The sequence below is a fragment of the Marmota marmota genome, unplaced genomic scaffold (assembly GCF_001458135.2).
Source record: "Marmota marmota marmota unplaced genomic scaffold, marMar, whole genome shotgun sequence".
Classification (NCBI taxonomy): domain Eukaryota; kingdom Metazoa; phylum Chordata; class Mammalia; order Rodentia; family Sciuridae; genus Marmota; species Marmota marmota.
In genome coordinates this window covers 47,652,402-47,679,263 of record NW_026000229.1, presented here as the reverse complement: position 1 = coordinate 47,679,263, position 26,862 = coordinate 47,652,402, and the positions used below count along the sequence as shown (strand labels likewise).

The 26,862-nt window shown below is 32.1% G+C and overlaps 2 protein-coding genes across 2 annotated transcripts in view; one reads left to right on the top strand and one right to left on the bottom strand.

Annotated features, from left to right (window-relative positions):
* Ero1a (endoplasmic reticulum oxidoreductase 1 alpha) overlaps nt 1–21,662 on the top strand; it is a 45,875-nt gene extending 24,213 nt beyond the window's left edge. The window contains exons 7-16 of the mRNA XM_015480889.2: nt 2,346–2,466; nt 4,947–4,993; nt 8,076–8,087; nt 10,544–10,570; nt 10,686–10,778; nt 12,017–12,263; nt 12,709–12,778; nt 16,664–16,750; nt 16,844–16,977; nt 18,562–21,662. Of these exons, the coding sequence (XP_015336375.1) occupies nt 2,346–2,466; nt 4,947–4,993; nt 8,076–8,087; nt 10,544–10,570; nt 10,686–10,778; nt 12,017–12,263; nt 12,709–12,778; nt 16,664–16,750; nt 16,844–16,977; nt 18,562–18,622 (899 nt within the window). The 3' untranslated portion in view covers nt 18,623–21,662. The remainder of the gene's footprint in view (nt 1–2,345; nt 2,467–4,946; nt 4,994–8,075; nt 8,088–10,543; nt 10,571–10,685; nt 10,779–12,016; nt 12,264–12,708; nt 12,779–16,663; nt 16,751–16,843; nt 16,978–18,561) is intronic.
* Nucleotides 21,663–22,457: 795 nt separating this feature from the next.
* Gpr137c (G protein-coupled receptor 137C) overlaps nt 22,458–26,862 on the bottom strand; it is a 49,467-nt gene continuing 45,062 nt past the window's right edge. The window contains exons 6-8 of the mRNA XM_015480193.2: nt 26,532–26,657; nt 26,249–26,367; nt 22,458–25,264 (exon numbers count right to left, since the gene is read on the bottom strand). Of these exons, the coding sequence (XP_015335679.1) occupies nt 25,087–25,264; nt 26,249–26,367; nt 26,532–26,657 (423 nt within the window). The 3' untranslated portion in view covers nt 22,458–25,086. The remainder of the gene's footprint in view (nt 25,265–26,248; nt 26,368–26,531; nt 26,658–26,862) is intronic.

Here is a 26,862-nt window from a genome sequence, read left to right as displayed (position 1 = left end):
GCCATTCCTTATTTCCAGGCATCCTAAGCAACTAGTTCATGGCTTCCTTTCTTATATCAGCTGATGACTTTATTTCCCTGCCACATCTCTACCCCTTTTGATTGGTGCCCCAGACCCTGTTGGAGTAATACCTAATGTAAGTTGTGTACACTGTATTACTTTTGTTCTCGATTCCAAAACATCTCAGGGATATTAGATATGAGAGGTTGTAGACTTAATCAAGACTTAGGCTACTAAAGGAAAGAGATGGAACATTCTCCTCGACCTCTTGTTTTATCATCTTTTCTATAAAGATCTTTTGGCCTTAAACATTGTTCTATGAGATAAAACTAAATTTATAATATGTAACAGTTTTTTTTAAGACATGTAATGTTAGAAAAAGGATGGTAATACTTTAACTTCCATGAATGAACTATCCTTTTGAGACTACAATGTGAGTACCAACTGAGAATCAATAGCTCACTCACATGGTGGAGTTTAGTGAATTACTTGCCCATTTGCATTCATTTCTTCTGTTAAAAGATGAGTATTTTTTAAAGGCACAGCTTCATAGGGAATAAACAACATATGCAAATGGTGGGTGAAGTATAGAAGGTATTTTATAAATCCTTATAAGATATTTGAGCTTTAGTCATGTGGCAAAATATGGATATAATAACATTTATTTTTTATTCTGTCATAAGTAAAATCAAGAGGCCAAATGTTTATCTCTAGGTGGAATATTAAAAAGTGCAATCATACCTTGGTGTCTAGTTTTCTGTTTTAAGGTACTGGATACTGAGAATTATTTACATATTTTAAAAATGAGGAGTTTAAAAAATCAATTTAGTGTAAATTTCTGTAATAACTAACTGCCTTTAGTATTAATTGGAGTGAACAGTTAGCCATCTCTGAACTGGATGATTCCATGCTAATTTATTTTTTAAGTTCTTATTATTTACTTTTTTAATTTATTTTAATTGCTGCTTCTGCATAGGGCTCAGTTATTTCTAGATGCTGTCATTGTGTTGGTTCTAGAAGTTACTTTTCTCCTAATACATGCTTTTATTATGCTGTTGAATTGGAATAAAAATAGCCAAGTTTAGTTCTTTTTTTTTTTTGTCTTTGTTCTTTAATAATATGAAGTAGGTATTGTTGAGAGCTTGATGGACTCTCTATTGCTCTCTTGCTCTATTTTTTTTCTGTCTTTTTTATTTTGCAGTACTGGGGATCAAACCCAGGGCCTTCTACATGCTAGGGAAGTGCTCTACTACTGATCTACAATTCTTTGATGGACTCTCATAAGGGACTTTGTGCTCTGTTTCTTGTTATCTTTTCTGTTTGCTTTGAGGCCATTTTTGCCCATATTTTGGTTTATATTGTTAAATTTTATAGATAAGTAAAATACTGCTGTACTGTCAAGTAATTTCCCAGAGCCATTGATGGACTAGGGCCATCATTTTTGTTTGGAAGTTTAAGAGTTTTTTATTTTTTAATTTTTGTTTTTGGTACCAGGGGATTGAACCCAAGGCTGCTTTAATCACTGACCCACAATCCAAGTCACCACTCCCAACCTTTTTATTTATTTATTTATTTATTTTTTAAATTTTGAGACAGTATAGTGCTATGTTGCTTAGAGCCTTGCTAAACTGCTAAGGCTGTGATCCTCTTGTGATCCTCTTGCTTTAGTCTCTAGAGCTACTAGGATTATAGGCATACACCATTGCACCGAGCAAAGTTTAACAGTTTTAAATTATGAATCAGTGGCAGGACCTGGATCCCAATCCAGGCACTCAGGCTCCAGAGCCCAGGCTTCTAATTGCTCTACTATGTTGAGTGTTTAGGCTGTTTCCAATTTTCCTTTTTAGAAAGGATGCTGACACAAAATCATCATACCTATAACTTTTGCATATAGTGTTATGTCTTTAGGACAGCTGGGTAGTGGATCCTGATGGTAGTGGTCATTGAAGTAGAAAGTATTTGGTAACAAATAGTATATGACACTAATACTTCTTCTTTTACCTTAGTTACTGATGAGCTGCTCTGGTTAATGTGGAAATGAATGTATATTGTATTTATTGTCTGGATGGCCTATGAGAATTGAATTATGTTTCTCCGATCTCAAATCCACATATTCTTATTTTTTACAATTTCTAAAATCAGGATGTTTTTGCAATTAGTGTGCACAGTTAATGTGGCCATTTGTTTCTCTTTCTTTTCCTTCCTTTCTCTTGAAAAGTTGTTTTAAAATACCCAATACATTGATATATTTGGGATGCCTTAGAATCAATGGTACATTGTCTTGTATACTACTTTTTAAGGTAGCTAAAGATAAGAAAGATTTAATGGAAATGTTTATTTTACAGACATACAGTCTCCTGATGCTGAATATGTGGATTTACTCCTTAATCCTGAGCGCTACACTGGTTATAAAGGACCAGATGCTTGGAAGATATGGAATGTCATCTATGAAGAAAACTGTTTTAAGTATGTGTCATTTTCATTTAGAAATTACTATAAGATGTGGTGATTTCTCTATAAAAAAACCAAAATCATAATGATTTAAAATTACTAATCAAGTTCATTTTGTGCATCTAGACATAAAAACGTACCTTTTATTAATCCAATTCCCCTTGGGGGAAACATTGGCATAAGTTTGAACAAATATATTTTTTTCTTTGAAAGACTGGGAAGAGTATTTAAAACTTTATGGGATTATTGTAGGTACTAACAGATGTTCCTCAAGTAGATTGTAGAATCTCATTTTATAGGTGAGAAGGCAGAGCCAAAGAGATTGACGTCCTTTCCCAAGACCAGGTAGTTAGTGACAGCATATAGATTAGTATCTACAACTCTTAATTCTCTTTTTGGTGCTCTGCAATTCTTTTATGTCACTGTAGTTATTTTACCTGCTTTGAAGTTAAATTGATTTCAGAGAATAATTATAACAGGTAACATTTTGAGTGCCCACTGTGTTAAGTATTATATACATTTTCTCCTCTAATTCTTCTTCCCCCTCGAATTTTTATTAGTACATTATAGTTGTTCATAACAATAGGATTTATTGTACATGCACACAATATAACAATATAATTTCGTCAATATTATTTCCTCCCCCTGGTCCCTTTCCTCTACTAATCTTCCTTCTATTTTCATAAGTTCCCATTTTTTTTTCCTTTCTGGCTTTCACACATGAGAGAAAACATTGACCCTTGACCTTCTGTGTTTGTCTTATTTTGTTTAACATGATGGTCTCAAGTTCCATCCATTTTCTTACAAATGACATAATTTCATTTTTCTTTATGGCTGAGTAAAACTCCATTGTGTATATATACTACATTTTATTTATCCATTCATCCATTGATGAATACCTGGACTAGTTCCACAGTTTGGCTATTGTGAATTGTGCTCCTATAAGCATGAATATACATGTATTGCTGTAGTATGCTGACCTTTAATTCTTTAGGCTAAGTACCAAGAAGTGGTATAGCTGAGTCAAATGGTGGTTCCATTCCTGGTCTTTGATCCCCTCTACTTCTTTCTTTCTTTATTTTTTTTATGTTTTAGTTATAGTTGGACACAATACCTCTATTTTATTCGTATATTTTTATGTGGTGCTGAGGATCAAACTCAGGGTCTCACACGTGCGTGCGAGGTGTGTGCTCTACCGCTGAGCCACAACCTCAGCCTCCCCTATACTTCTTACAATAACCTTGTGTTAGAGTCATCACTGTTTGAGAGGGGGATAATCTGAGAACCAGAAAGATTAATTGTGTATATGTTTGTGTGTGTGTGTGTGTGTGTGTGTGTGTGTGTGTGTGTATGTGCATGTGTTGTTATCTCAGACACTGAAGGCAGCTGTGGAAAAATCTTTGGAGTTTCAAAAATATGGAGATAAAGACTTTCACTTTTTTATAAGCATAAGATGAGCAATTATGCATACACCAATAAAACATTAGATTATTATTATTTTTTGTTTTTTACTTGAAGAATTCTCTAGTTTGGAAGGTGAAGTTTTCATTATTTACTTATATCTGCTGTATTTTTCATTTAAATAGTCTTGACTCTTATTAGGAATGTTTGGTTACTAAATTGAAAGTTCATTTTTAAAGGGTTTTTCTTTTTTGGTTGTTTTAATGTTAACTGAAAAAGTTTATGAAGCATTTGTTAGATTTGGTTTTATGGTCATTTTCTAACTAATATAATCATATCCTGATTCCTGTAACATTTCTAACAATATAAATAATGTAGGAAGCATTTATTATATTAAAATATAGCTTATGGTATTTTTTTCTCAAAATGTTTGGAGTTGTACAAATTTTAAAAATTTAAATTATGGGCATTAAAATAATCTCCATACTTTACTAACATTACTAATGCATATTTGTTTTGTGATTTAGAAGCACCTTAGTAACATTCTCTAGAAAGCTTTTGTTTTTTTTTTCCCATTAAAAAATCTTTTATTTAAATAATAATAAACTTAATGGTCATGGGGTAAGCTGAAGTTTCTAAGAGTACCTAAGTGGAAAAGAAACTACCTACACTGTTTAATTTAATTTTTTCATGTTTAATTTTAATGTTTGTGTTAAGTTTGTCTTTCAATTAGGGGTGCATTTTGTGCCATACAACATACACTTTTACATACATATAAAAGCACATTAGCGATTCTAGGAGAAGTGCTTGACTTATATTTTTTTTCCTTCCTCTGTTTGAAGAGGTGATTAGGAAATTACCTGATGGCTTTTATAAAGGGAAAAGATCAGAAACTATCATCACTAAAACAAATAACAGGCAATAATTTCTCAAAAGCAATTAGAGAAAACTAAATATTTTATGATATCAACAAAACAATTTGACTTCAGATGTAGTCATTAAGCAACTGAGTTATTATCACTTTAATTAGATCATTATAACTTGACTGATAACATATTTATATTTCATATAGTACTTTTAATTCTTTTTTCTAGGCCACAGACAATTAAAAGACCTTTGAATCCTTTGGCTTCTGGTCAAGGTGAGCTATTTGTTTGCATTGTTATATTATTTATCAGCTGATGAACTTTGGTTAAATGGAAGGAAAGTCAAGATAAATGGCAAGAGCAGTTGGAGTCATATAATCCACAGTCCTGTTTCCATAGAGATTATGCCTCCCCCTTACAGAGGTTTATTTATACTTCAATAAGGAAGAGTATTTTTGTAATGAAGTTTGTGGCATTGGGCTGCCATAAGGTGAACATTAGGATATATTTTATTTATCTATTTATTTACTTACTAACTTACTTGTTTTGGCAGTCCTGGGGATTGAACCTAGGAGTGTTCCTTAGCCCTTCTGATTTTATGCTAAATTGCCCTTGAACTTCCCATCCTCCTGCCTCAGCCTCCCAGGTACTGAGATTGCAGGCATGTACTATTGCACCCAGCTATTATAGTTTTTTTTTTTTTAATTATTTTTAGTTGTAGTTGGACACAATACTTTTATTTCACTTATTTATTTTTATGTGGTGCTGAGGATTGAACCCAGGGTCTTGCGCGTGCGAGGCGAGCGCGCTACTGCTGAGCCATAACCCCAGCCTCTATTCTAGGTGTTTTTGTGGATGCATTAATAAGTGTGCTCCCTTGTTTCAATTTCTCCTCATCTTCTAGACATAGAAGTATCCTCCCAAAAAACTTCTAAATTTTTTACAAAAACTTGAAATTATATATAGACTCCCTATATTGGGGATGATTTCAAATTCACGTATCTTTATATTGCATTAAAATTTTTAATTTTCTACCTATACTCAAGGTGTGATCTAAATGCTGCCTTTCTCACAAAACTTTCCCTGATCCTCCTAATCAGATCTAATCTTTCCTTTCTTATTAAGTGTACACCATGTTTAATTTCTCTCTTATAGTCTTTTTTTTTTTTTTACTGTGCAGTCTTATTGTTATTTATGTATCTGCCAATTGAACCTAGTACTTTGGATATATGAATGAGCAGTATTCATCTTTTTCAGCCCTTTTTATAGAACCCGACATCTAATATATGGAGTAATTTGTTAGGTTAGTTTTCATTGAAAATTGCCCTCCTCATTGAGTGGTTTTATCTTTATCAGTGAAAATCACTTGTTCTAACAACAAATGATTATTCACCATTTACCACATGCTAGGCACTGTGTGTAGCAGCCAGAGGGAATGTAAAATTGAAACTCACAAGTCCTGTCCAGTCAATAATAGGCAGAATAGTGTATTGAATAAACCATTTCACTATATGATTTCTGACTTTTTCTTTAGAAAATATATATCCTTCTCTTTTTGAGTATGTGCTTACTGACAAAATCTTCGATGTGATTTTAGCAAATGTGAAAGGTGTTAAAATTTGTTTGAAAAGATGCTGATGTCATATAGTCAATAAATATAAATTTCCTCTTATAAATCAGTGAGATTGCATCATGCCCTAAATGCTGGCAGCCTTGGCTTTCTTAGGTTAGAAAAGAAATTATTTCTAAACAAGTCTCATGGGTTTTTGCAAAGTCACATGTGGTGACTCATTGGATGCTATTGATTTAACATTAGATGAAATGCAAATACACAGGAAAGAAGTGACCTTTACTATGCACTCATATGAGGACTCAATAAAGTAATTAGCTACCCTCACTTATTTTAAAGTAAAATGGGAACTGTTTAAATGTTTATCATTGGAGGACAGGTTGACTTATGGTACAGCCACATACGAAAATAAAGCGATAAATGTTAATAAATGTTGCTGTAGATTTGTACTCATTTGAATAAAAACATTCAACAATATACCGAGGAAAGGAAGCGGATATCAAAACAATATGTGTGGGCTGACGATATAGCTCAGTTGGTACAGTACTTGCCTTGCATGTACAAGGCCCTGGGTTCAATCCCCAGCAACACACATACACACACACACACACACACATACACACACAAATATGTAATATATTTTTAGAAAAGCAAAATATAATTTCCAAGTACCCATACACAAAGAATAAAGGACATTTATAAAAATTTAAATAGTATAAATGGTAAGGGGAGGAGTTCTGGGTAACTTTTTATTTTATCTCTTTTTTTCTTCTTAAACATTTATTATTTAAGAAACATGGGCTGGGGATATAGTTCAGTTGGTAGAGTGCTTACCTCACTGCACAAAGCCCTAGGTTCAATCCCCAGCACTATAAAAAAAAGAGAGAGTGAGAGAGAAATATGTTTCTTAAACATATTTGCAATGAGTATATATTTAATAATCAAACAATGATGGCATTAAAGAAAAATGGGATAAATAAACTTTATTTGTTTATATATTTATTTTTAGTGCTGGGCATTGAGCCCAGATCTACCACTAAGTTACATCTCCATCCATTTTTTTAAATTTATTTTTTATTTTAAGACAGGGCCTCACTGTGTTGCTGAGGCTGGTCCAGAACTTGAAGTCCTCCTGCCTTAGTCTCCCAAGATCATAAATAAGCAGCTATGTACAAACTGCTACATCATGTACAGTTTGGATCATAGTCTTTGAAAATATTTCTAGGTCTAAATCTTATAATATTCTTTTAAACCTAAAAGCAATGATACAGGACAGGGGTTGTGACTCAGCAGTAGAACACTCGCCTAGTACATGTGAGGCCTTGGGTTCAATCCTCAGCACTACATAAAAAAAAAAAAAATGTAAAAAAATTTAAAAAAGCAACGATACAAATCTTTAACAAAAATTATGTTATAATTTTAGGATAATAAATGTGGAAAAAGACTCTGATAGCCAAATAAACATAAGTCCTTAAGATATTTAACAGTACTCTCAGATTTCGGTTCAATTTTTCTCTCTTGTCACCCATATTAAATCTTACATGAGTAGAAGTACTTGTCATGCATCCTCTTGGAGATAATGCCATTTAGTCTAACAAGGCACAGTCCATACCACTGCTAAGTAGAGTTGTAATCATGGGTGTCTCACCTTTAGATTTTACTTGTTGGAGATGAACTAACTGGACTAAAAATAATCATTAAAAGTGTCATTTTAATGAAAGTGCATCAGTATAAAAGGGGCAGCTGGAAGGAATTTATAATAATAAGCATTTTGTTTTGTTTTTCAGGAAAAGGTAAAGGTAAGTATAATTTCTTTATCATACATTACATACATGCCTTTGCTCATATATTTGGATGCTTAAAATTAAACTCTTTTTCCTTCCTACCTTTGCGACTCAGAAGAACTTATTTTTATTTCTTTATCTAAAATTCTGGAGGTGAAAGCGCAGGTTAGGACAGTGACTGCTGTGTCTGTGCTCAGCATGCCTTTCCTCCTCAGCCCAACAGCCCAGCTGCCATTTACTGGGCTGTCCACCCTCTCCTCTTCAATGCCCCCACCCTCCCACACACATACTCTGGCAGGGAAGACTTCTTCCTCTTTGGTTGAAGTCTGGGATCTGCTACTGGTATCATATAGGAAGGTCCTGGACATGATTGGAATATTGATTCCAGAGCTGGCATCTAGGGCTTATGCTCTTGCCAAGTCTAAGTTAATAGTAATGCTAAGAATTTTTAACCTATTTTAGGTTCAGTTTGTCTTTTTGAAAATAATTTTGTTTTAAAAACACATGCTAATGGTATGAAAAGACTGAATCAGTGCTTAGTTTTAGCTCATCTAAATGAAACTGCTAAAATACAAACAATCACATTTCTCTTCCTCAAAGTCTTGTATCTTCTGAACATGATTTTATGAATTACTTATGCATTATGTCTAAATAACAGGACAATAAAGTCTGATAACATTGCTATTGTATCATTGTACTTTATGTTATAATGACTGTAGCAGCTAAATGAAATGCTAAATCAGAACTGAATTGTTTGAATGAGAAATTTTTAGCAGTAATGTTATTTTTTCTTAAGTTGCCTCTCATTTGTTAGTAGTGGAGGTGATTTTCAATTTTGAGTAACCTTATTCTACCTCGGGGATTAATATAGTTCTGTGCTATAGTCAAGCTACAGTAGAGAAGGCTACTTTGCTTTTCCAATACTTATCTATAAGACCATGACTTGTCTCTTGTTATCAAAGAAAAGATCACTAATCTGTGGGAGCAATTCTTAGAGAAACTATCTCGTTTATAAATGCCAAATTGATTTTGGCCTAATGTCAAACATTATTACTGACAACTGTCATATTAGGTGCTTGTTGAACTAGACCACAGTCAGGTTAAATTGAGAATAGCTATTTTGGGATTATAAAACTGAACTGAACTGAAAATATTATTGGAAGGCTAGGTCCCAAGCAGTATTATCCCTAGCCCCCTAATTCATGGTTGAAAAAAAGAAAAATTTCATAAAGAAATGAATTACTTATAATCCCACAGCCCCAAAATAATAATGGTAACTACTTGAGAGGCACTCTTTTAAGCAAATATATAAATATAATTTCATTTAATTCTTTCAACAATCCTAAGAGGTATTATTTCTATCCCCATTTTATTGATGAGGAAAATGAGTCCCAGAGAGGTTCAGAAGCAGTCTGGCTAAAATCATGTGACTTACAAGTAGCAGTTAGGATTCAAATCAAGAAGTTTGGCTCCGGGGACCATGTTCTTGGCTACTACTTCACACTGCTTTTCTATTAACATTTTGCTACTTTCTATGTATTTCTCCATATATATGTACCTACTTTACTTGTAACATATAAATATATTTATGTGTTATTTTTTCACCTTTGTCAGCATTGTTTTATCATATTTTTATATTTACTGATTTGATAGGAAAAGTGGTAGAGCTTTTAATTTGAATTTTTTATTACTGGTAAAACATCAATTTTTGTCTGTCACCATTTGTGTTTTTTCCTGTTCCTATTCATCTTCTGTACCCTCTTTAATGGCATTTTAGCATTTTTTTCTTAAATATATATATTTTTAATTGTCAATGGACCTTTATTTTATTTACTTATATGTGGTGTTGAGAATTGAACCCAGTGCCCCACACATGCTAGGCAAGTGCTCTACCACTGAGCTACAACCTCAGCCACATTTTAATATTTTATTCAGTTTATGAGATTTTTATACATTTAGGACATTATACCTTTGTTGTGTTTGTAACATACATTTTACCTAGTTTGCTGTTTGCATTTTGCTTTATGGAGTTATGAAGACAAATGGAACATAATGTCATCCACTGTATACAAATATTAAACTTAATATGATTTTATAATTTTAATTTTTCTAACAATAATTTTCATAGCATGAATTGTTATTTAAGCTAGGTATTTTCCAATTTTTGATAGATTTACTATTTAAATTCTGTATTTTGACATCATATGAACTCTTTATTCAGAAAGTTATGAGACTGGGGCTACCTAAGGTAATACTAAAATCTTTTAGATTCTGAGTAGAATAGTACTTAACTGAATCCATATCAAGAACTTCTCTTCTTCCTTTGAGAAAATTGCAAATAAGATTTGGTTTAGGTTGAACAGTTTTTAAAACAGTGTTTGCCGTAAGTTTGGTATAATGCTTTAAAACTTTTGAAAAATTGTATTTTGGTATTTTTACAATCTTGTAATTTATTTTTCTTTTAATTTCAGAGAATGCTTTTTACAGTTGGCTAGAAGGTAAAATAAATTTAAATGATTTTCCCCCCTCATTGTTACAGTCATGAAATTAATTTTTATAGTCACAAGACTCACATATGAAATTTTATTTGCAAATCACTGATTTTATTTTTAGGTCTTTGTGTAGAAAAAAGGGCATTCTACAGACTCATATCTGGCCTCCATGCAAGCATTAATGTACATTTGAGTGCGAGATATCTTTTACAAGGTATGTTATATTTATGTTTTTTTTTTTTCTTTTGGTACCAGGGATTGAACCAGTGCACTTGACAACTGAGCTACATCCTCAGCCCTATTTTATATTTTATTTAGAGACAAGGTCTCACTGAGTTGCTTAGCACCTAGCTTTTGCTGAGGTTGCTTTGAACTCAAGATCCTCCTGCCTCAGCCTCCCAAGCTGCTGGTATTACAGGCGTGTGCCACCATACCCAGCAGTGGCAACATATTATTTTCAGGTACTCTCAAAAAGTCCCTGATATTTGCCTGACGAAATATTAGGCAGTAAAAATCCATTTTTAATTTGTAGTACTCAGGAATGTCGGAATTATGGATGCAGTTCAGCACATTAACTTTCTTCACCTTCTTTTAAGAAGCTGCTCAAAATTATACACGTCATTTTAGAAATATTCTTTGTTCTGGGAATTAAAACAGCTCCTAATAGCACATTCTGTTATTTGTTAAATATTATTATATCAGCACCTTTTTATTTGTGTGCTAGTTTTCAGAGGTAAGGAATGTCATGCAGGTCTTTATTCTTTAGGGATGTGGTTGGAAAATGAGACGATGGTTGGTTTTCATCAATAGCATATTCTGGAGTTACAGGATTTTACTTCTTAGAAACAAAATATCGTAACTTTTTTGGAAACAGCTCTTCAAACTCATTAGTAACTTCAGATGGTCACTTTTATATATTTCAGTTTTATGAATTTTTAAAATTTTTTTTTAGTTGTTGATGGACCTTTATTTTATTTACTTATATGTGGTACTGAGAATCGAACCCAGTGCCTCACACATGCTAGGCAAGCACTCTACCACTGAGCCACAACCCCAGCCCTTATGAATATCTTTACATGCAGAAATTTAATTTTTTTATTAAAACCTGCTTTTTTGGTAAAAATTGTATTCATTTTAGTTGTAAGGATACATTCTAGAAGATAAAATACCAATATAGAAAGCTTAAAGGCTAAATTATGAAAAAACAGTTTTCTTGGTTTTATCTATTATATATTTTAGTGTTTTATTTGTTTGTTTGTTTTTTGTCTTTTGTGGTGCTGGGTATCTAACCCAAGACTTTATTCATGCAAGCACTGTTCCACTGAGCTACACCCCCAGCCCTCATTATATATTTTAAAATACAAAATGAAATTAACTTCTGTAATTAAAGTAGAAATTAATTATAAAATTATGAAATTCAGTTTTTACTATGTAATTCTTCTTACTTCCCAGATACCTGGTTGGAAAAGAAATGGGGACACAACATTACAGAGTTTCAACAACGGTTTGATGGAATTTTGACTGAAGGAGAAGGTCCAAGAAGGCTTAAGAACCTGTATTTTCTGTACTTGATAGAATTAAGAGCTTTGTCTAAAGTGTTGCCATTCTTTGAGCGCCCAGATTTTCAACTCTTCACTGGAAATAAAATTCAGGATGCAGAAAACAAAATGTTACTTCTGGAAATACTTCACGAAATCAAGTAAATTACAGCTTTGCATTAATAGAAGAGTAATAAGTGATAGCCAAAGTTAAATGCTTAAACATATATCTAAAGAAAGTGAAACTATTTTTAAAATAATTAAAAACCATACTTGCCCATCGGTCTTTTAGAATTTAGTTTTTGTTTTTGTGTTGATCTGTGTACTAAAAAACCACACATTTTTAGTTTTAAGAGACATTATCTTATTACTTGATTCTTGCTTTATTTTTATATTTAGTTGGACAGATTGCATTTGGGACCAAACTTTATATTGTATAATTGGCCTTTAGATTTGAGGATAAGAATTTGTTTGCATCAGAGTGTTGGTTTTACTTTGTTTTCTACTCTATTTTAATTATTTATTGCTGACTGATAAAATACTATATTAGCAATACCTTTAATATTAAGAATACATAAAGTGAATAATCTCTATTTTAAAATTTAGGTCATTTCCTTTGCATTTTGATGAGAATTCATTTTTTGCTGGGGATAAAAAAGAAGCACACAAACTAAAGGTAATTATTTTATAGTTTAACTTAATTATTAGATTAAAAACTGATTAGCATGCAAGTATGAACATGAACTTATGTATTACTTATAGAGGTAAAGAGTAAAATGATGTTTATCAAAGCTGGGAGGGAAATAGATGAAGAAACAGACAATGTTGATCAAAGGGTACAAAGCTTCAGTCATGAGGAAGAATCTTCAGTGATCTGTTGCACACAATGGCAACTACAATAAATAATGTATATTTTAAAAATTGATGAAAGTAATTTTAAATATTTTCACCACACCCAAATAAATATGTGGGTAATGGATTTGTTAATGAGCCTGATTTAACCATTCCACCTTGTAAAATTTATAAAAATGTCATATTATACCCCATAAGAATATCTAATTAGCATTTGTCAATTTTAAAAAATAAATACATTTATTTATAATAATGGTAAATCCTGATACACATTCTGAAATACAAGAAAAATTGGAGTCATAGTTTTTCCTTTCCCTTAAAAAAAGGAAATCTACAAGCAAGTCTGAGTTGAGATCTCATTTTTATTATGTTCAGAATAACAAGGGGGGAAGATGTGTATCTCTGTATACTTTACAAATGGCTTTTACATTGATGGTCTTATGTAGTAAATAGAGGGTATAAATTACAGGGAAGGGATCCAGAGCATGAGTGGCAGTATTAATCTGGCAGTACTAGTTTATCTTTTGCTGCAGATATTTCTAAAATGGTATTGGTTAAATTAGAAGATTGTCTTCAGGGAGAACAGGCACATCGTGATGTGTTGTCCTTTATCTTATTTACTGGAAGTTAAAGGCAGATGTAGTGATACCAGCATCTGTTGTGGAAAGGACAGATATGACACCCCACAAAATGGGGTCTGGTCATTGTCTTGCTTCTTAGCAGGGGAACAACCTTAGGCAAGACCATTTCTGAGTATGTATTTGCCTCAAAAAACCACAAATGTAAAATATTACTAGGAAGATGTGCAGAGATTTATTAAACACTATGTGATTTCTGTCATCAAAGAGATAGATAGCTCCTATCCCCAAAGGATCTTAAAAATATTTTGGGGGATTAAGAGAAATTATGTTACTGTTCTTTCTACAAAGCTACTGGTAAGCAAAGGCAGGTGGCCCTTAGAACCACTGCGTTCAATCTGATTTCACCAGAATATTTATAACCATCTTCCCATTTCTTTCTTTTTTTTTTTAAGAGAGAGTGAGAGAGAGAGAGAGAATTTTTTAATATGTATTTTTTAGTTATCGGCAGACACAACATCTTTCTTTGTATGTGGTGCTGAAGATCGAACCCGGGCCGCACGCATGCCAGGCGAGCGCACTACCGCTTGAGCCACATCCCCAGCCCATCTTCCCATTTCTTATTCTTTCTTTCCATGATGACAGAAACTGATTTTATGCAGTTAGCAAAGAAAGTACTTTTTGCACTTATTTTTTTTTCCCGTTAGATAATAGTTATTCTTGACCTCCCATCTATCTCCTACTTAAAGCATTCTTGCTACAAAAACATACTTCAGTGATTATATAACCTCCCAAACAGCTTCCAGGAACTTGAAAGTGAGGGGGAAGATGCTGCAATAAGATTTCTTTTTTTCTTACTATTTTCAATATGTTCTTTATTTTTAGTTCACTTGCTGGCTTATTGGAGAGTGTTTTGGCATCAGCTCTTTTTAGATTGTGCAAATTAGAAATATTTCTCACAATGTTTTAATTTGCTCAAAACTCCAAAACACTCAGCTTTTATGTCTTGTGAGGTTTATGTAGAGAGTCCTTGCTAAGAGAATTTTTCTGAATCTTTTATAGCAATGAAAAATAAAAAAACAGGAAAACATGTTATCATGTTATTATCAGATATTTACTTTAAAAAAGTAGTTTCTGGTAAACTTGGATTTGAATACTCATATTTATAAATTCATTTCAAATAATCTCATTGTGACTTCTTTATATTCTATCAATGTGTGGCTAGAAATAGACAACTTGCATGAAATGGAGTTATTTAGTGTTCAAAATACAACATGGTCTCATTTGAAGGCTTATAAAACATTTGAGAATTTGGGCAAGAATTGGGCAGTTGGTGCCACTGAGTATAAATCACAGCCTGTAACCATATCATATTTGATCATTCTGTCAAGTGACTGTAGTTGAAAACAATGACCTAAAACTGTATGCCTGAGCAAGGGGAAACTGAAGTGATTTAGGTTATTTAAGGATCCTAGTTTTTTCCAATCTGAGATAACTTTGGTATAGTCTCAAATTGTTAAATGTGATTTTTTTTTTTTTTTTGGTGGAATGCTCAATGATTTTCTCCTATTCTGGACTAGTCAGTTTCTCGTCTTATTAATTTGGTTCTAGTGTATTAAGTTTACCTATGTAGAAGATTCATGCTATTTCATGTGCTGGCTTTTAATTTTATAATATTTATTTGGCCACTCTAAGCAACAATGAGTGCCCTAAGTTAAGGTCAAAAACACTAGTTTAAGGGAAACCTTAAATCATGAAATCTATCTAGAGTAATTTTGTTTGGTAGTTATTCCTAAAAGTGTGTTTAAAATTAGGATTAGCTTTTATTGAACAGACACAGAAACAAAAGATTGAGAATATTTTAATATATAGTAACAATTAATAATTTGGGCTTTGTACTAAATAGAGATACAAGATCTGGATCTTAGTAAAAATTATTTACATATTATAGCTGTTTTGGTTTCCAGCTGAATAAAGCAAGTGGGAAAAGTTTGTGTCCAGAGCAATTTGAGATCTGCTCTGAATACAGTTGATGCCAATCTTTGATTTATTCCTAGTTTTAGATATGTAGTCCTGTTCTCATCTTGTTGAGCCAGTGTATGGTTTATTACATTATGTAAAGAAAAATACTGTATGCTTTCTAAATTATAGATCAACTGGAATAATAGATGTTCTATCTGAATTGTATGACAGTTTTCAAAAGTTTTAAAATTCTGAGGGATTCCAGTCTAAGACAGGACAGAGAGAGTCACTTGGAGGATCAATTAATAATTCCCCCTGGAGTAAAAGAAAGATGTGTTCTTGGACTTCCCTTTTTTATTTTTTTATTCCTTAAGAACATATGCTACTTTTGGATAAGCTGGGTGCATGTTGCTACATTGTAAACAACATAATAATCTAATGTTCATGGATATATACATATGCATAAAAACATAAAGGTAATAGTAAACACTGAATTCAGCATGGTAATACAGGGTGGGATATATTCTTTCGAGTGATACATAGGGAGCTTCAATTGTACTTGAAATGGTTTCTTTCTAAAACTTGGTGGTAGGTCCATGAGTATTCATTATATTTTGCATATTAATAATAATGTTGACATTAATAATAATAAAATATCTGATTGTTTTACCTAATTAATACCTGAACGAAGGGCTGTAATTTAACTTTTGTGAAACCAAAGTTTTCTTCCAACCCTCCCTCCCTCTTTTTGGTAAATGGTACCTTCTTATATCTCCCCCTACCACATATTGACACACAGTTAATAATCGCATATAACAAGTCACATCAACCAAGTTACTTTTCATATTTTTGCATATCATTTTGGAGTCAGGCAGACTTGGATTCTAAGTTTGTTATATACTAGATGTGGGAATTTAGGCAAAGTATCTAACTTTTTTGAATCTTGTTAATTCATTAGGGGTAGATTATAATAACATTTACTTTTGGAGTTGTGGTGAACATTAATAAGAGTGTATATGTAAAATTCTAGTGTGTAGGAGATGTTCAATGAATGTTTTAAGTATGCTATAGTACCTTGACCAGTGTTAGACACATAGAAAGCACTTAGAAAATACATATTAGTTGACCATATATTACATCTTAATAAAATTTTGGTAAATTGTTTTTAGGAGGACTTTAGACTGCATTTTAGAAATATTTCAAGAATCATGGATTGTGTTGGTTGTTTTAAATGTCGACTGTGGGGAAAACTTCAGGTAGGTAATTCTCGTTTAGTTCTACTTCTCATTTTTATCTTTTCCACAAAAAATTTCTTAGTTTATTTATTCTTTTCTTTATTTCTATTATAGACTCAGGGTTTGGGGACTGCTCTGAAGATCTTGTTTTCTGAGAAATTGATAGCAAATATGCCAGAAAGTGGACCCAGTTATGAATTCCATCTAACCAGACAAGAAATAGTATCATTATTCAATGCATTTGGAAGGTTAGTTTGAATGTACTAAAATTGTTTCTGCTAGCCAAGTAAGTCTAATAATGCAACATATCTACTCTCAGATAAAACTACGTAAGGAATATCCTTTCAGTGAAATTGTCTTGTTACAGAATTATATGATCTTATGAAATACTTCAAGAATGTAGATACACACAATCACAGATTGTTTATTTCCATCTGTTGAGTCTTATATTCATGATTAATTTACTGATTAGATTTCAGTATTCATCGTTTTGAATTTGTACAGTTTTTCTAATTGTTTAAAAGTGTTTTTGTGTGCTGTCTAATTATTTTTCTTCAGATCATTGAAAAATTGTATGTTGTTTAATATAGGCATACATGTAAGTTTCTCTGTGAATTCACTATTATATAAAAAGGTTAATAATTTTTTTCTTTATTGGTGCATTATAATTATATGTAAAGTGGGATTCATTGTGCCACATTATACATGCACATACCATAATTTGATCAGTCTCTATCCCTGTACCTTCCCTTTTCCTTCCCTGATCCCTTTACTCTACTGATTAATGATTCTTTTTAAAATAATTATTTTTTATCAAAATGGTAGCAGGAAAACCATGAAATAAGGAACATACATTAAAAAAAATTAAGTGTAAATGCATTTTCTTCTAGCTTATCATGTAAAGAATGCTGAGATTTGTAAAAATTAACATTTTGTGTGTATGTATGTGTGGTGCTAGAGTTTGGACCCAGGGCCTTGTGCATGCTAGGCAAGTACTCTATCACAGAGCTATAATCCCAACCCCCAAAATGAACATTTTTAAAGGACTGTTTCTTTACTTAAGAAATATGATTTAGTATTTGAGGTTTGAAATAATTGACCTTTAGTATTATTTCTCAAGTACCAGGAGCTTGACAGTTATTTCCACTGAGTGTTATGTTATTTTTATCGTGCTGGATTAACAGAGTTTTATTGACATAAGGAATACACATGTGCATGCACACACACAAAAAATAATAAGAAACAAATTTCATATTTTGTAAAAATTGTCAGAATAATTTGTTCATACATTTACTATCCTTACTCTTTATAGACTGAAAGCTTTGAACATTTAATAAATAATAGCATGTTATTTTTAAGTATTTGTATACTTGTACATATTTAAAATATTTTAATATTTTTTCATTTATATACTTTATACTATGTACTTTAATATTAAGCATATGAATATATTTATGAATACTTAAAATACTTTAGTATTTTAATACTTATGCTTTTATACAAATACTTGTGTACTTTATTACTTTAATATTAAGTAATGAATGTAGTTTTGAATACTTAAAGTACTTAAGTATTTTGATACTTGTGTACTCCATAATTATGTATTTTTTTGCTTTAATTAAATTAAAAATAATTTCTGGATGATATTATTTCAATTTTATTATGTCAAATTAAGAACTGAAGTACATCAAAATAGATTAAATGGTTTATGCACCTTTTGATTTATTGAAATAAATTAAAATTTTTCTATACTCTTAAAAATGTAAAGTGAATAACTTTTACAGAGCAAATTTTTCTAAAATGGTTTCTGAGTTAATATTTTTTGATTACAGAATTTCTACAAGTGTGAAAGAATTAGAAAACTTCAGGAACTTGTTACAAAATATTCATTAAGGAAAACGAGTTGAATATACGTATTTCTGGACTATGGAGGCCAAAGAGTGGAATTTCATTCAAAGGCATAAAAGCAATGACAGTCTTAAGCCAAACATTTTATATAAAGCTGCTTTTGTAAAGGAGAATTATATTGTTTTAAGTAATTTTTTTTAATTGTGCTAAGTCTATGTTTAATACTATTGTGAGTAAAAGTAATACTTTGATAATGTGGTACAAATTTAAAGTTTAATATTGAATAAAAGCAGGATTATCAGATTCACAGATGATAAAACTAGGTGAATGATGTTTTAAGTCTCTCAATTCTGTGTAAGAAGATGTAACAAAAATAAAACTGGCAATGTGATAAGCATTTAATAAGAAAATGTAATGAGTTTCATGAATCGCCCGTAATAGTCTAGAATTTTTAAATACATTTAGGGTTGCCAGATTTAACAAATAAAAATACAGAATTCTCAGTTGGATTTGAATTTCAGGTCAACAGCTAGTTTTCTTTTAAATATAAATATGTTGCATATAATATTTGGGACATACTTAACTAAAAATTATTCACTATTTATTCGAAATTCAAATTTAACTGGGAGTCCTGTGTTTTATTTGGAAACCCTAAGATACTTTGGTATGAAATAAATCATGTTGAGAGTTATATTTCTATTTTGATTGGGTTGTTTGGTATGTAAAAAGTATAATAACAAGGCAAAGGCATAGGAGATTTCTAAGCGTTGTGAAAAATTGAATAGATTATATATTTATTCTCATAATACTTTCCCTAAAACTAAATTTGGGGAAAACTTTTTATTTTTATATAATTTCAAATTTACAGAAAAGTTTCAAAAATAGTACATTCTTTTACCCAGATTTGCCAACTGTTCACATTTGCTTTGTCTTTGATACTCTCTGTGTAGATATTCACAAATGCTATTTTTCCTCATTTGAAAGTCAGTTACAGGCATCTTGCCCTTTTAACCCTAAATACTTTAGTGTGTAATACTGAATGATTTTCTAAAATTGATTTTCTTAGAAAAAGAAGCCCCAAATCCCCAAATCTGAAACTATAATACTATAAGCCTTAAAATAAGGAATTATTATTAATTATAATCTAAAGTTTTATTACCTTTTTTATGTTGTAATCTGTTTAGTCATAGAGTATACAGTTTCTATTTTTTATACATGAGCTTCATTTCCTTTGCCTCCCCAAAAGTGAACTGTAATTTGGGAGATTTTCATTAGTGGAAGCTCTTCAGTGAAAAAATACTTGAAGGAGCTTAGGAATTAATGTCATATGATAATTGTGGGGGAAAAGAAATTGTATACCTCAAAATTATGTGCCCACTTTCTATAAATCTTAGCAGGGATAACATGTTGATGTTATTAGTTAAGCAGGGTTTATTTATATAATGGCTGAGAATTGTCACTTTACACTGTATATTTTTTCTTTTCTATGACCCTAAGGCCAGGTACAATGCCAAGCCCATAATTGGTATCCAATAAATATTTGTTAAATGAATGTATGAATATGTATTCGGTATATTTTGAATGTTCACTGAATTAAGTTAAAAAATATGTGTTCTGTTTTCCTTCTTCCACCCTCTTCCCCCATTTTCTCTGAATAGGGCAGGAAAAGAAAACATTAACTCACTAATTAAGTCAATTATTTTGGCAACTCAAAGGACTATGAAATGATTTCCATATATAAATGTTTAAGGATCTTTCTCATCTCTGAAAATATGGTAGATGGGCTTAAATATTAAATCTGTGTATAAACTTTTTTCTCATCTTATGCTCCTCCCCCCACACCTTTTTCAACAGCCAGTTAAGTTTTGAAACCATCACTTTCCTATGTCTGCCTAACCTCTTAACTAAAATCTGGCATTTGGCCCTAGTTCTTCTCAGTCGCTTCCGGTGAGGTCTAAAATCCTAATTCTAAATCCATAGTTCAGTTCGCAAACTATTTCTTTTCTTTCTTTTTTCAGGGTGAGGGGGCACATAAAACTATTTTTTATTTGGCTTTTTCCCCCATGTTTGACACTACTGATGATAACTTCCTTTAAAAATTTCTGCTCTTTGGGTTCCTCATTTAACTTGCTCTTGGACCCCTCTTTTTTGGCCTCTTAATTTATTCCCAAAATGTAATTCCTCAGACTTTCATTCTTGGTCTCTTTATTACTATACCACTTCCTACTCTTGGGAAATACCAATTCAGTGATTGCTAAATCCTTATCTTTAGCTCAAACTCCTCCATATGTTTGTCCTACGGTCACCTGAGTGTGTGTTTAAGCGCTTTTTATTCTCTCTACTCTTTATTTTCCTTACTTTGGTTAATTTCAGAACCATCATCTTCTAAGTCTTCTTGCCTCATTCCTCTTCTCTACCTTCTCCTACTGTTTTTCTTCCTCCTTTCTGATGCATCACTCTTCCCATTTCATTGCTATTACCCGAAGGACTATATGAACATGTCTCCTTATAACCAGTTTGTCTTCTCTTTGTTGCTCTACAGTGTTATCAGTTTAGGCTTTCTGGGAGCATTCTGACAATTTTACTGTCTGCTTTATACCCTTCATTGAGTTCATGAACTTTCTGGAGAAAGCCGAAGTCCTTTATTTGGTGTACAAATTCTTCTCCTGTGTCTTCCCACCTAATGTGCTGAAAAACAGACTTCCAGACTTGTAGTTCTTCAGATACCGCAAGTGGCTGGGTCTCTACACCTTGGTGAAAGCTATATTCTTTGCATCAAGTGTCCTAGCCATCCTTCCCCACCTGGAAATTTCCATGTATCCCTGCAGGCTCAGCATAAGCATTCCTTCTATGACTTTCCCTTGCTGTATTCAGGGAGCGTCATCTAACTTCCTATTGTGTCACCACTGTAATTACAGCCTACCTCTACTGTATCACTTACTGTACTGTATTGTTTTTGTTTTTGAAAGTCTCCTTTACTAGAATGTGAGCTCCTCAAGGGCAGGAAAAGGAACTTTATTCATTTTGGCATCTTCGTGGCATAGTTTTTGGCATATGAACATTTAATAAATGTTTGTTGAATAAATTGCTTTTAAAGTGACAAATTTATCATATGAGAGGTCATACCTTCATGCCAAATACCTCCACTCACTTCACTCTACAGCAAGGATCAGTAGACTTCCAAGGATTCATAGAATTTAGGGGGCCAATAAAACTGAAGTTCAATATGAGATTGGGTGTGTTTTTTTTTTCTCTTAATTCTTTTAGTTGTAGATGGACACAATATTTCTATTTATTCATTTATTTTTATGTGGTGCTGAGGATTGAACCCAGTGCCTCACATGTGTGAGGAAGTGCTCTACCACTGAGCTCCAGCTCCAGCCCAGGTATGGTTTTTGGTGGCCCATGAAATGGGGTCTAGTCTGGGGACAGGCAGAGAACTCTCAAAGGAAAAGGCAGCATCACGGAGTAATTTCTTGAATAGTGAAAGATAGCTGGGATTATGGTTTAAACAAATTGATTCCCTGTTTACGATGCTAAGGGGAAAGAGAAGTGTTATAAATTAGTTCACATAAGGATTTTTTTTAGCTTAAATACATAATACCTAATAACATTGGCATTTTAGAGTATATGACACTTCGTATCATATTGGTGTATAATACTAAGTAACATAAGATTCAAATGCAAGTAATTGTGAGATCACTAGAAGAAAGCTGTCATTTGTAATTCCTAATATTTTTTCTTTTCTATGATAACACTATAAGATTTTTATCCTCTGATAGAAACTCAGTATAAGGGAGATTAAGGAAGATTAAGAAAACCAGACCCCCAACCATAAAGCTCTAATAAAAAAAGAAATGAAGATGACCAGACCCCTAAATAAAAGCACAAACACTTTTTATTTTTAATAGTAATGTTTTGTTACAATTTAGTGAAATGACAAATCAATACATTCATTGGCCACAGCTATATTTTTATAACCAGTTTGAAACTGATTATATAGCTGAGAAACACTGTTAAACAATAAAAAAGGCAGCTATGCATAAAAAAGCCACTTTAGCTATAAATTACATCTTCCATAAAACTACAACCAGCTACAATGAGTGTGAAGAGATTCAAAATTAATGACCATCCAAATGAAATGATAACAAATATTGCTAGTCACTGTAGAATTACATATTTAAGCAATGAAATTCACTTTTCTAATTAATGAATACAAAAGAAAGGTTTGAAATTGTCATTATGTGCTTCAGTGCAAGATGAACAGGGAATCGGTAGCCCTTTGATTTTATAAACAACTCCTTCTTTCGAGACCAAACTTAAAGTGCTCCTAGTGCTTTGGAATTTTTAAGCAAAAATTGGGCCAGATCTTTCTTCGTCTTTGGTGATATATTGTAGGAGATGTGTATCAGGAGACAAATGCAAGAATTTAGGTATCCTAGTCTGTGATAACAGGATAAACTTATAAATTTCAAATTTGATATAATCAACTAATGCAGCTAAAAGAACCAAATGTATTTTATTTGAGAAAAAATTAAACTAATCATTGTTTACCTGGTCAAATAGGAACTTTGATATAGGAAAAAAATTATTTTATCACCTTGAACTTGAGGCTTAACAAAGACAACACAGATCTTTTCAGATAGCTGTAGATATTTAGATCAGCAAAATAAATAGTTGACATTCTGAAATCTAGGAACTGAGGATGTGGTAAAAATATACTATTTTGTTGTCATCTTAATACCAAGGTTAACTTTTTTACTATAAAATTTTAAATAATTTGAGTATAAGAGAATTTATAAACAAATACCAAGTAACATTTATTAGTATGCATCCAGTTGAATTTAAAGTCCTTTCATGCTTGATTTGGCAGCACACCTACTGAATTTAAAGTCCTTTGTATCATAAAAAGAGGAAATTTGTTTGGCTTTGTACTAGTCTCCCAAAAGATAAAAAGTATTAACAATTTAATTTTTCCTTAAGAGTTTTACCTACTGTTAAACTTTTGTGAAGTCACTATATCAGTTATTAAAAAGCTGAAAGATATTTTAAATAGGAGTAGAAATAAAACAATGTTCTAATCAAAGAAGAAGAAAAAGGACAGTTGTATTAGTTCCAATTCTGAAGAAAAAGATCAGAAGACAATTGTATATAATCATCTTTAAGCATGTTGTAACAACTTCCCTGTTGTCTGTTCCCTTGGCTTCTTGAGGTATTCAGCATCTACTTTCCATATAGACACTGGTAGAAAGTGCATTTTAAAATTCTGTATTGTCTTAGCCTACCATATGTAATATTTTTTAGACTTGGGGTTGGTCATTCAATACAGTTTTAATGTAATTCTAAAATATTCAAATATTGTTAACCTCTGGTTTTATACATACTTAATTCATACTTTTATGTTAAGTTTGCTCATTTAGTATAGTACTGAAATTAATTTGAATTCAATTTAGTTTTTAAACCATATACAATGTATAAAAATGTAAAAACTAAAGAAGGAATTATATGTCTTACAAAGTATTGCACTTAAGTTCACTGCAATAATGTATCATGATTGAATTTACCTGAGGACAATCCTGATTCAATAGGTAAGATCAGCTATTTTGTTTTAGATCAGATGCTTTTGAAAACATTTGTTTTAGAATGCATATTTTATGAACAATTCTTAAATGCATCTGTAAACTTGTTTAGTCCCAAGAAGTTTCTACCAAAATCTCCCTATGCAAAAATCACTATTGCTTTCTTGAAGAATCATGCTTAAACTACTACATATATATCTTAATTGTACAAAATAATCACTCGACCAATTCTACTCAAAATAGCCACACAATTTTCACTGGTATATTTTCTTCTTGAAGAAATTACTGTGGCTTTCCAAACAACATTGCTGGTCATTACTGTAAAGGATTATTCTATTAGTTGTTTAAAATGATTGTTTGAATAATCTCAATTGGTATTTTAAGTTCATGCTTAAAAGAACTGTCTTCAATGATTACATATATTTAGTGGATTTTAAAATGAATGATGCATTTTTATGCCTAAACTGTGCACTGTTCACACCATAAAATTGTAATCGGGTAAAGATTCCACAGAGTACACCACAAAATATATAGGCTTTGATTTTCGTAGAAAACGTGCCTTCCAATTTGGTGTACATAATATTCCAGTGTGAACACTGGAGTATGACATTGGGGACTGCAGTGTACTCTTTCAGAACAGAGATAAAAGTGCAAATATGCTAATATGCAGTTGGTGTTCCAAAATCAGGATGTTTGGAGGCCTTAAAAATCTAATTTATCTTTTCTCCTACTCCAAACTTTCCATTTTACTTAATTTTACTAAGCAGAGGTCAAAAGTAACAGCTTGTGTTCTCCACCAAACACAGCCAGGTTTCCAGATTTTGTTTTCAGTTGCAACAGATAATGGAATGTTCATGTAGATGGAATTTAAACACGTCAAATATACATATTCATGAAAAACAATTCAAGAATCACAACTTGGTAATGCTATCAGTTTTGTGGTGTTACATATAAGCTATGGTGATTACTCATATCTAAATTACTACAAGTAAAAAGCAAAGGAGCCGTATCTGTCACAGGTCCATTCAGGTGGGGAGTGACTGTGTAAGTGTTGCTGCCACACCCAGTCATGGTGCCATACCAGCCCAAGCTTTGCGAATTTGATAAACTGCAAACAAACAACAAAAAAGGAAAAGAAACCAAAGGACTATGATCAGTATGTGAGAAGTCACGTTGGCAGTTTTAACATTTTCAATGAATTTCATAACAGTATCAAATATGCTGAAAGTTTCTTTGAAAATAACCATGATTTTTCATAAAATCCAATGACCTATCTGGAATCTTTGATCTGTATCACATTATATTACAAAAGAATGAATACACGCCTCTCAGAACTGGTAGCATTTATTAACTTACTATGATTAATAATAATATAGTACTTATTTTATTCTAGGCTCTATTCTAAGACATATATGTATGTATACAAACACACATACACTCATCCTTCACTACAATCCTTTGAGCTAGGTTCTATTTTCTTCCCTATTTACAAATGAAAATATAGGCTCAAAAAACTGCATTCAAGGAACTTATCCAAATGAAGTTAGCATTACCCAAAATGTTATATCAAGTTCAAAGAATTATGAAGGTGTGCATTAGGTTTTCTCTTTGCCCTGATACAGAGCTAAGAGTACACTAGTTAAAAACTTGCAGTAGTTTTGGAACAAGAGGGCATAGGAAAATTTCCTCAGGCACCTAAACTTCCCAAAGTTATCTAGTGTTTCTTTGTGGATTTGGAACAGCACTAGGAATATAGAAACAGATATGTAATCAGTACAACAGCATTCCTTCCCTGCTCACCCCCCTCCTTCTCCCCCCAGCTCTGAAACAAGGGTCCTGAAAATGAAATGAAATACATTTTGTCCCCAATGCATTTCTCAAACTAAGGTAATATATAGGCTTTAAGTCCGATGGTAGTTCTTTATAGTGTAGATACCACCTGGGTTAGACATCTACTGCTTTAAGCTTCAGTATTACATATTTATTGACATATTCCATTAAATCACCTTTTTAATATTTGGGCTAAAGCTTAGACTCGTTCTTTCAAGCTTTTGATATTAAATTCAGAATAAGTTATTTTTGTTACATCTACCTTCCTTCTCTTGAACTTCCCAGTCTTGGCAAGTCATCATCACTATCATATCGTCTTGGATTGTCAAAAAAGTAAGCTCTGGAACTATAACTGTGACTGTTTATCATGCCAGCAGGTGCCTGTGAATAAAGTATTAGATAGTACATGCTATTTAACTAGGAAAAGAGGCTAGAATCTATAAAGATTTTTAGTCTAAAACTTTGCTAAAAATAGAAAATCAATATGTGTTCCATATTTTTAAAAAATAAGGAAACAAGCAGTGGGGGGTAGTAGGATATCATACCAAATTCTGGCTTAATCTCTGTGCTCGGAAAAACAGTACCACTGACCAGGCTGGCACGTGTTCCCACAGAAAGAGGACCATTCCAAATACTATATAGTCTTCTCCACTTACATCTTCTACATGAGCCTGTAAATAGAACATGGCAGAACCATTTTAATACCTGTTTTATGCATAAGCAATCACTCTATATAATTGCCTCATTTTAGGTTGGGTTAAGTTAAAATGCATCAGTTACAAGCATATAAACTCTAAAATTTTCTATATTTTGTGGTTTATTAACAATACTTTTTCATTTATGGGACATAAAAATGCTTTGATGTTAAGTAGAATA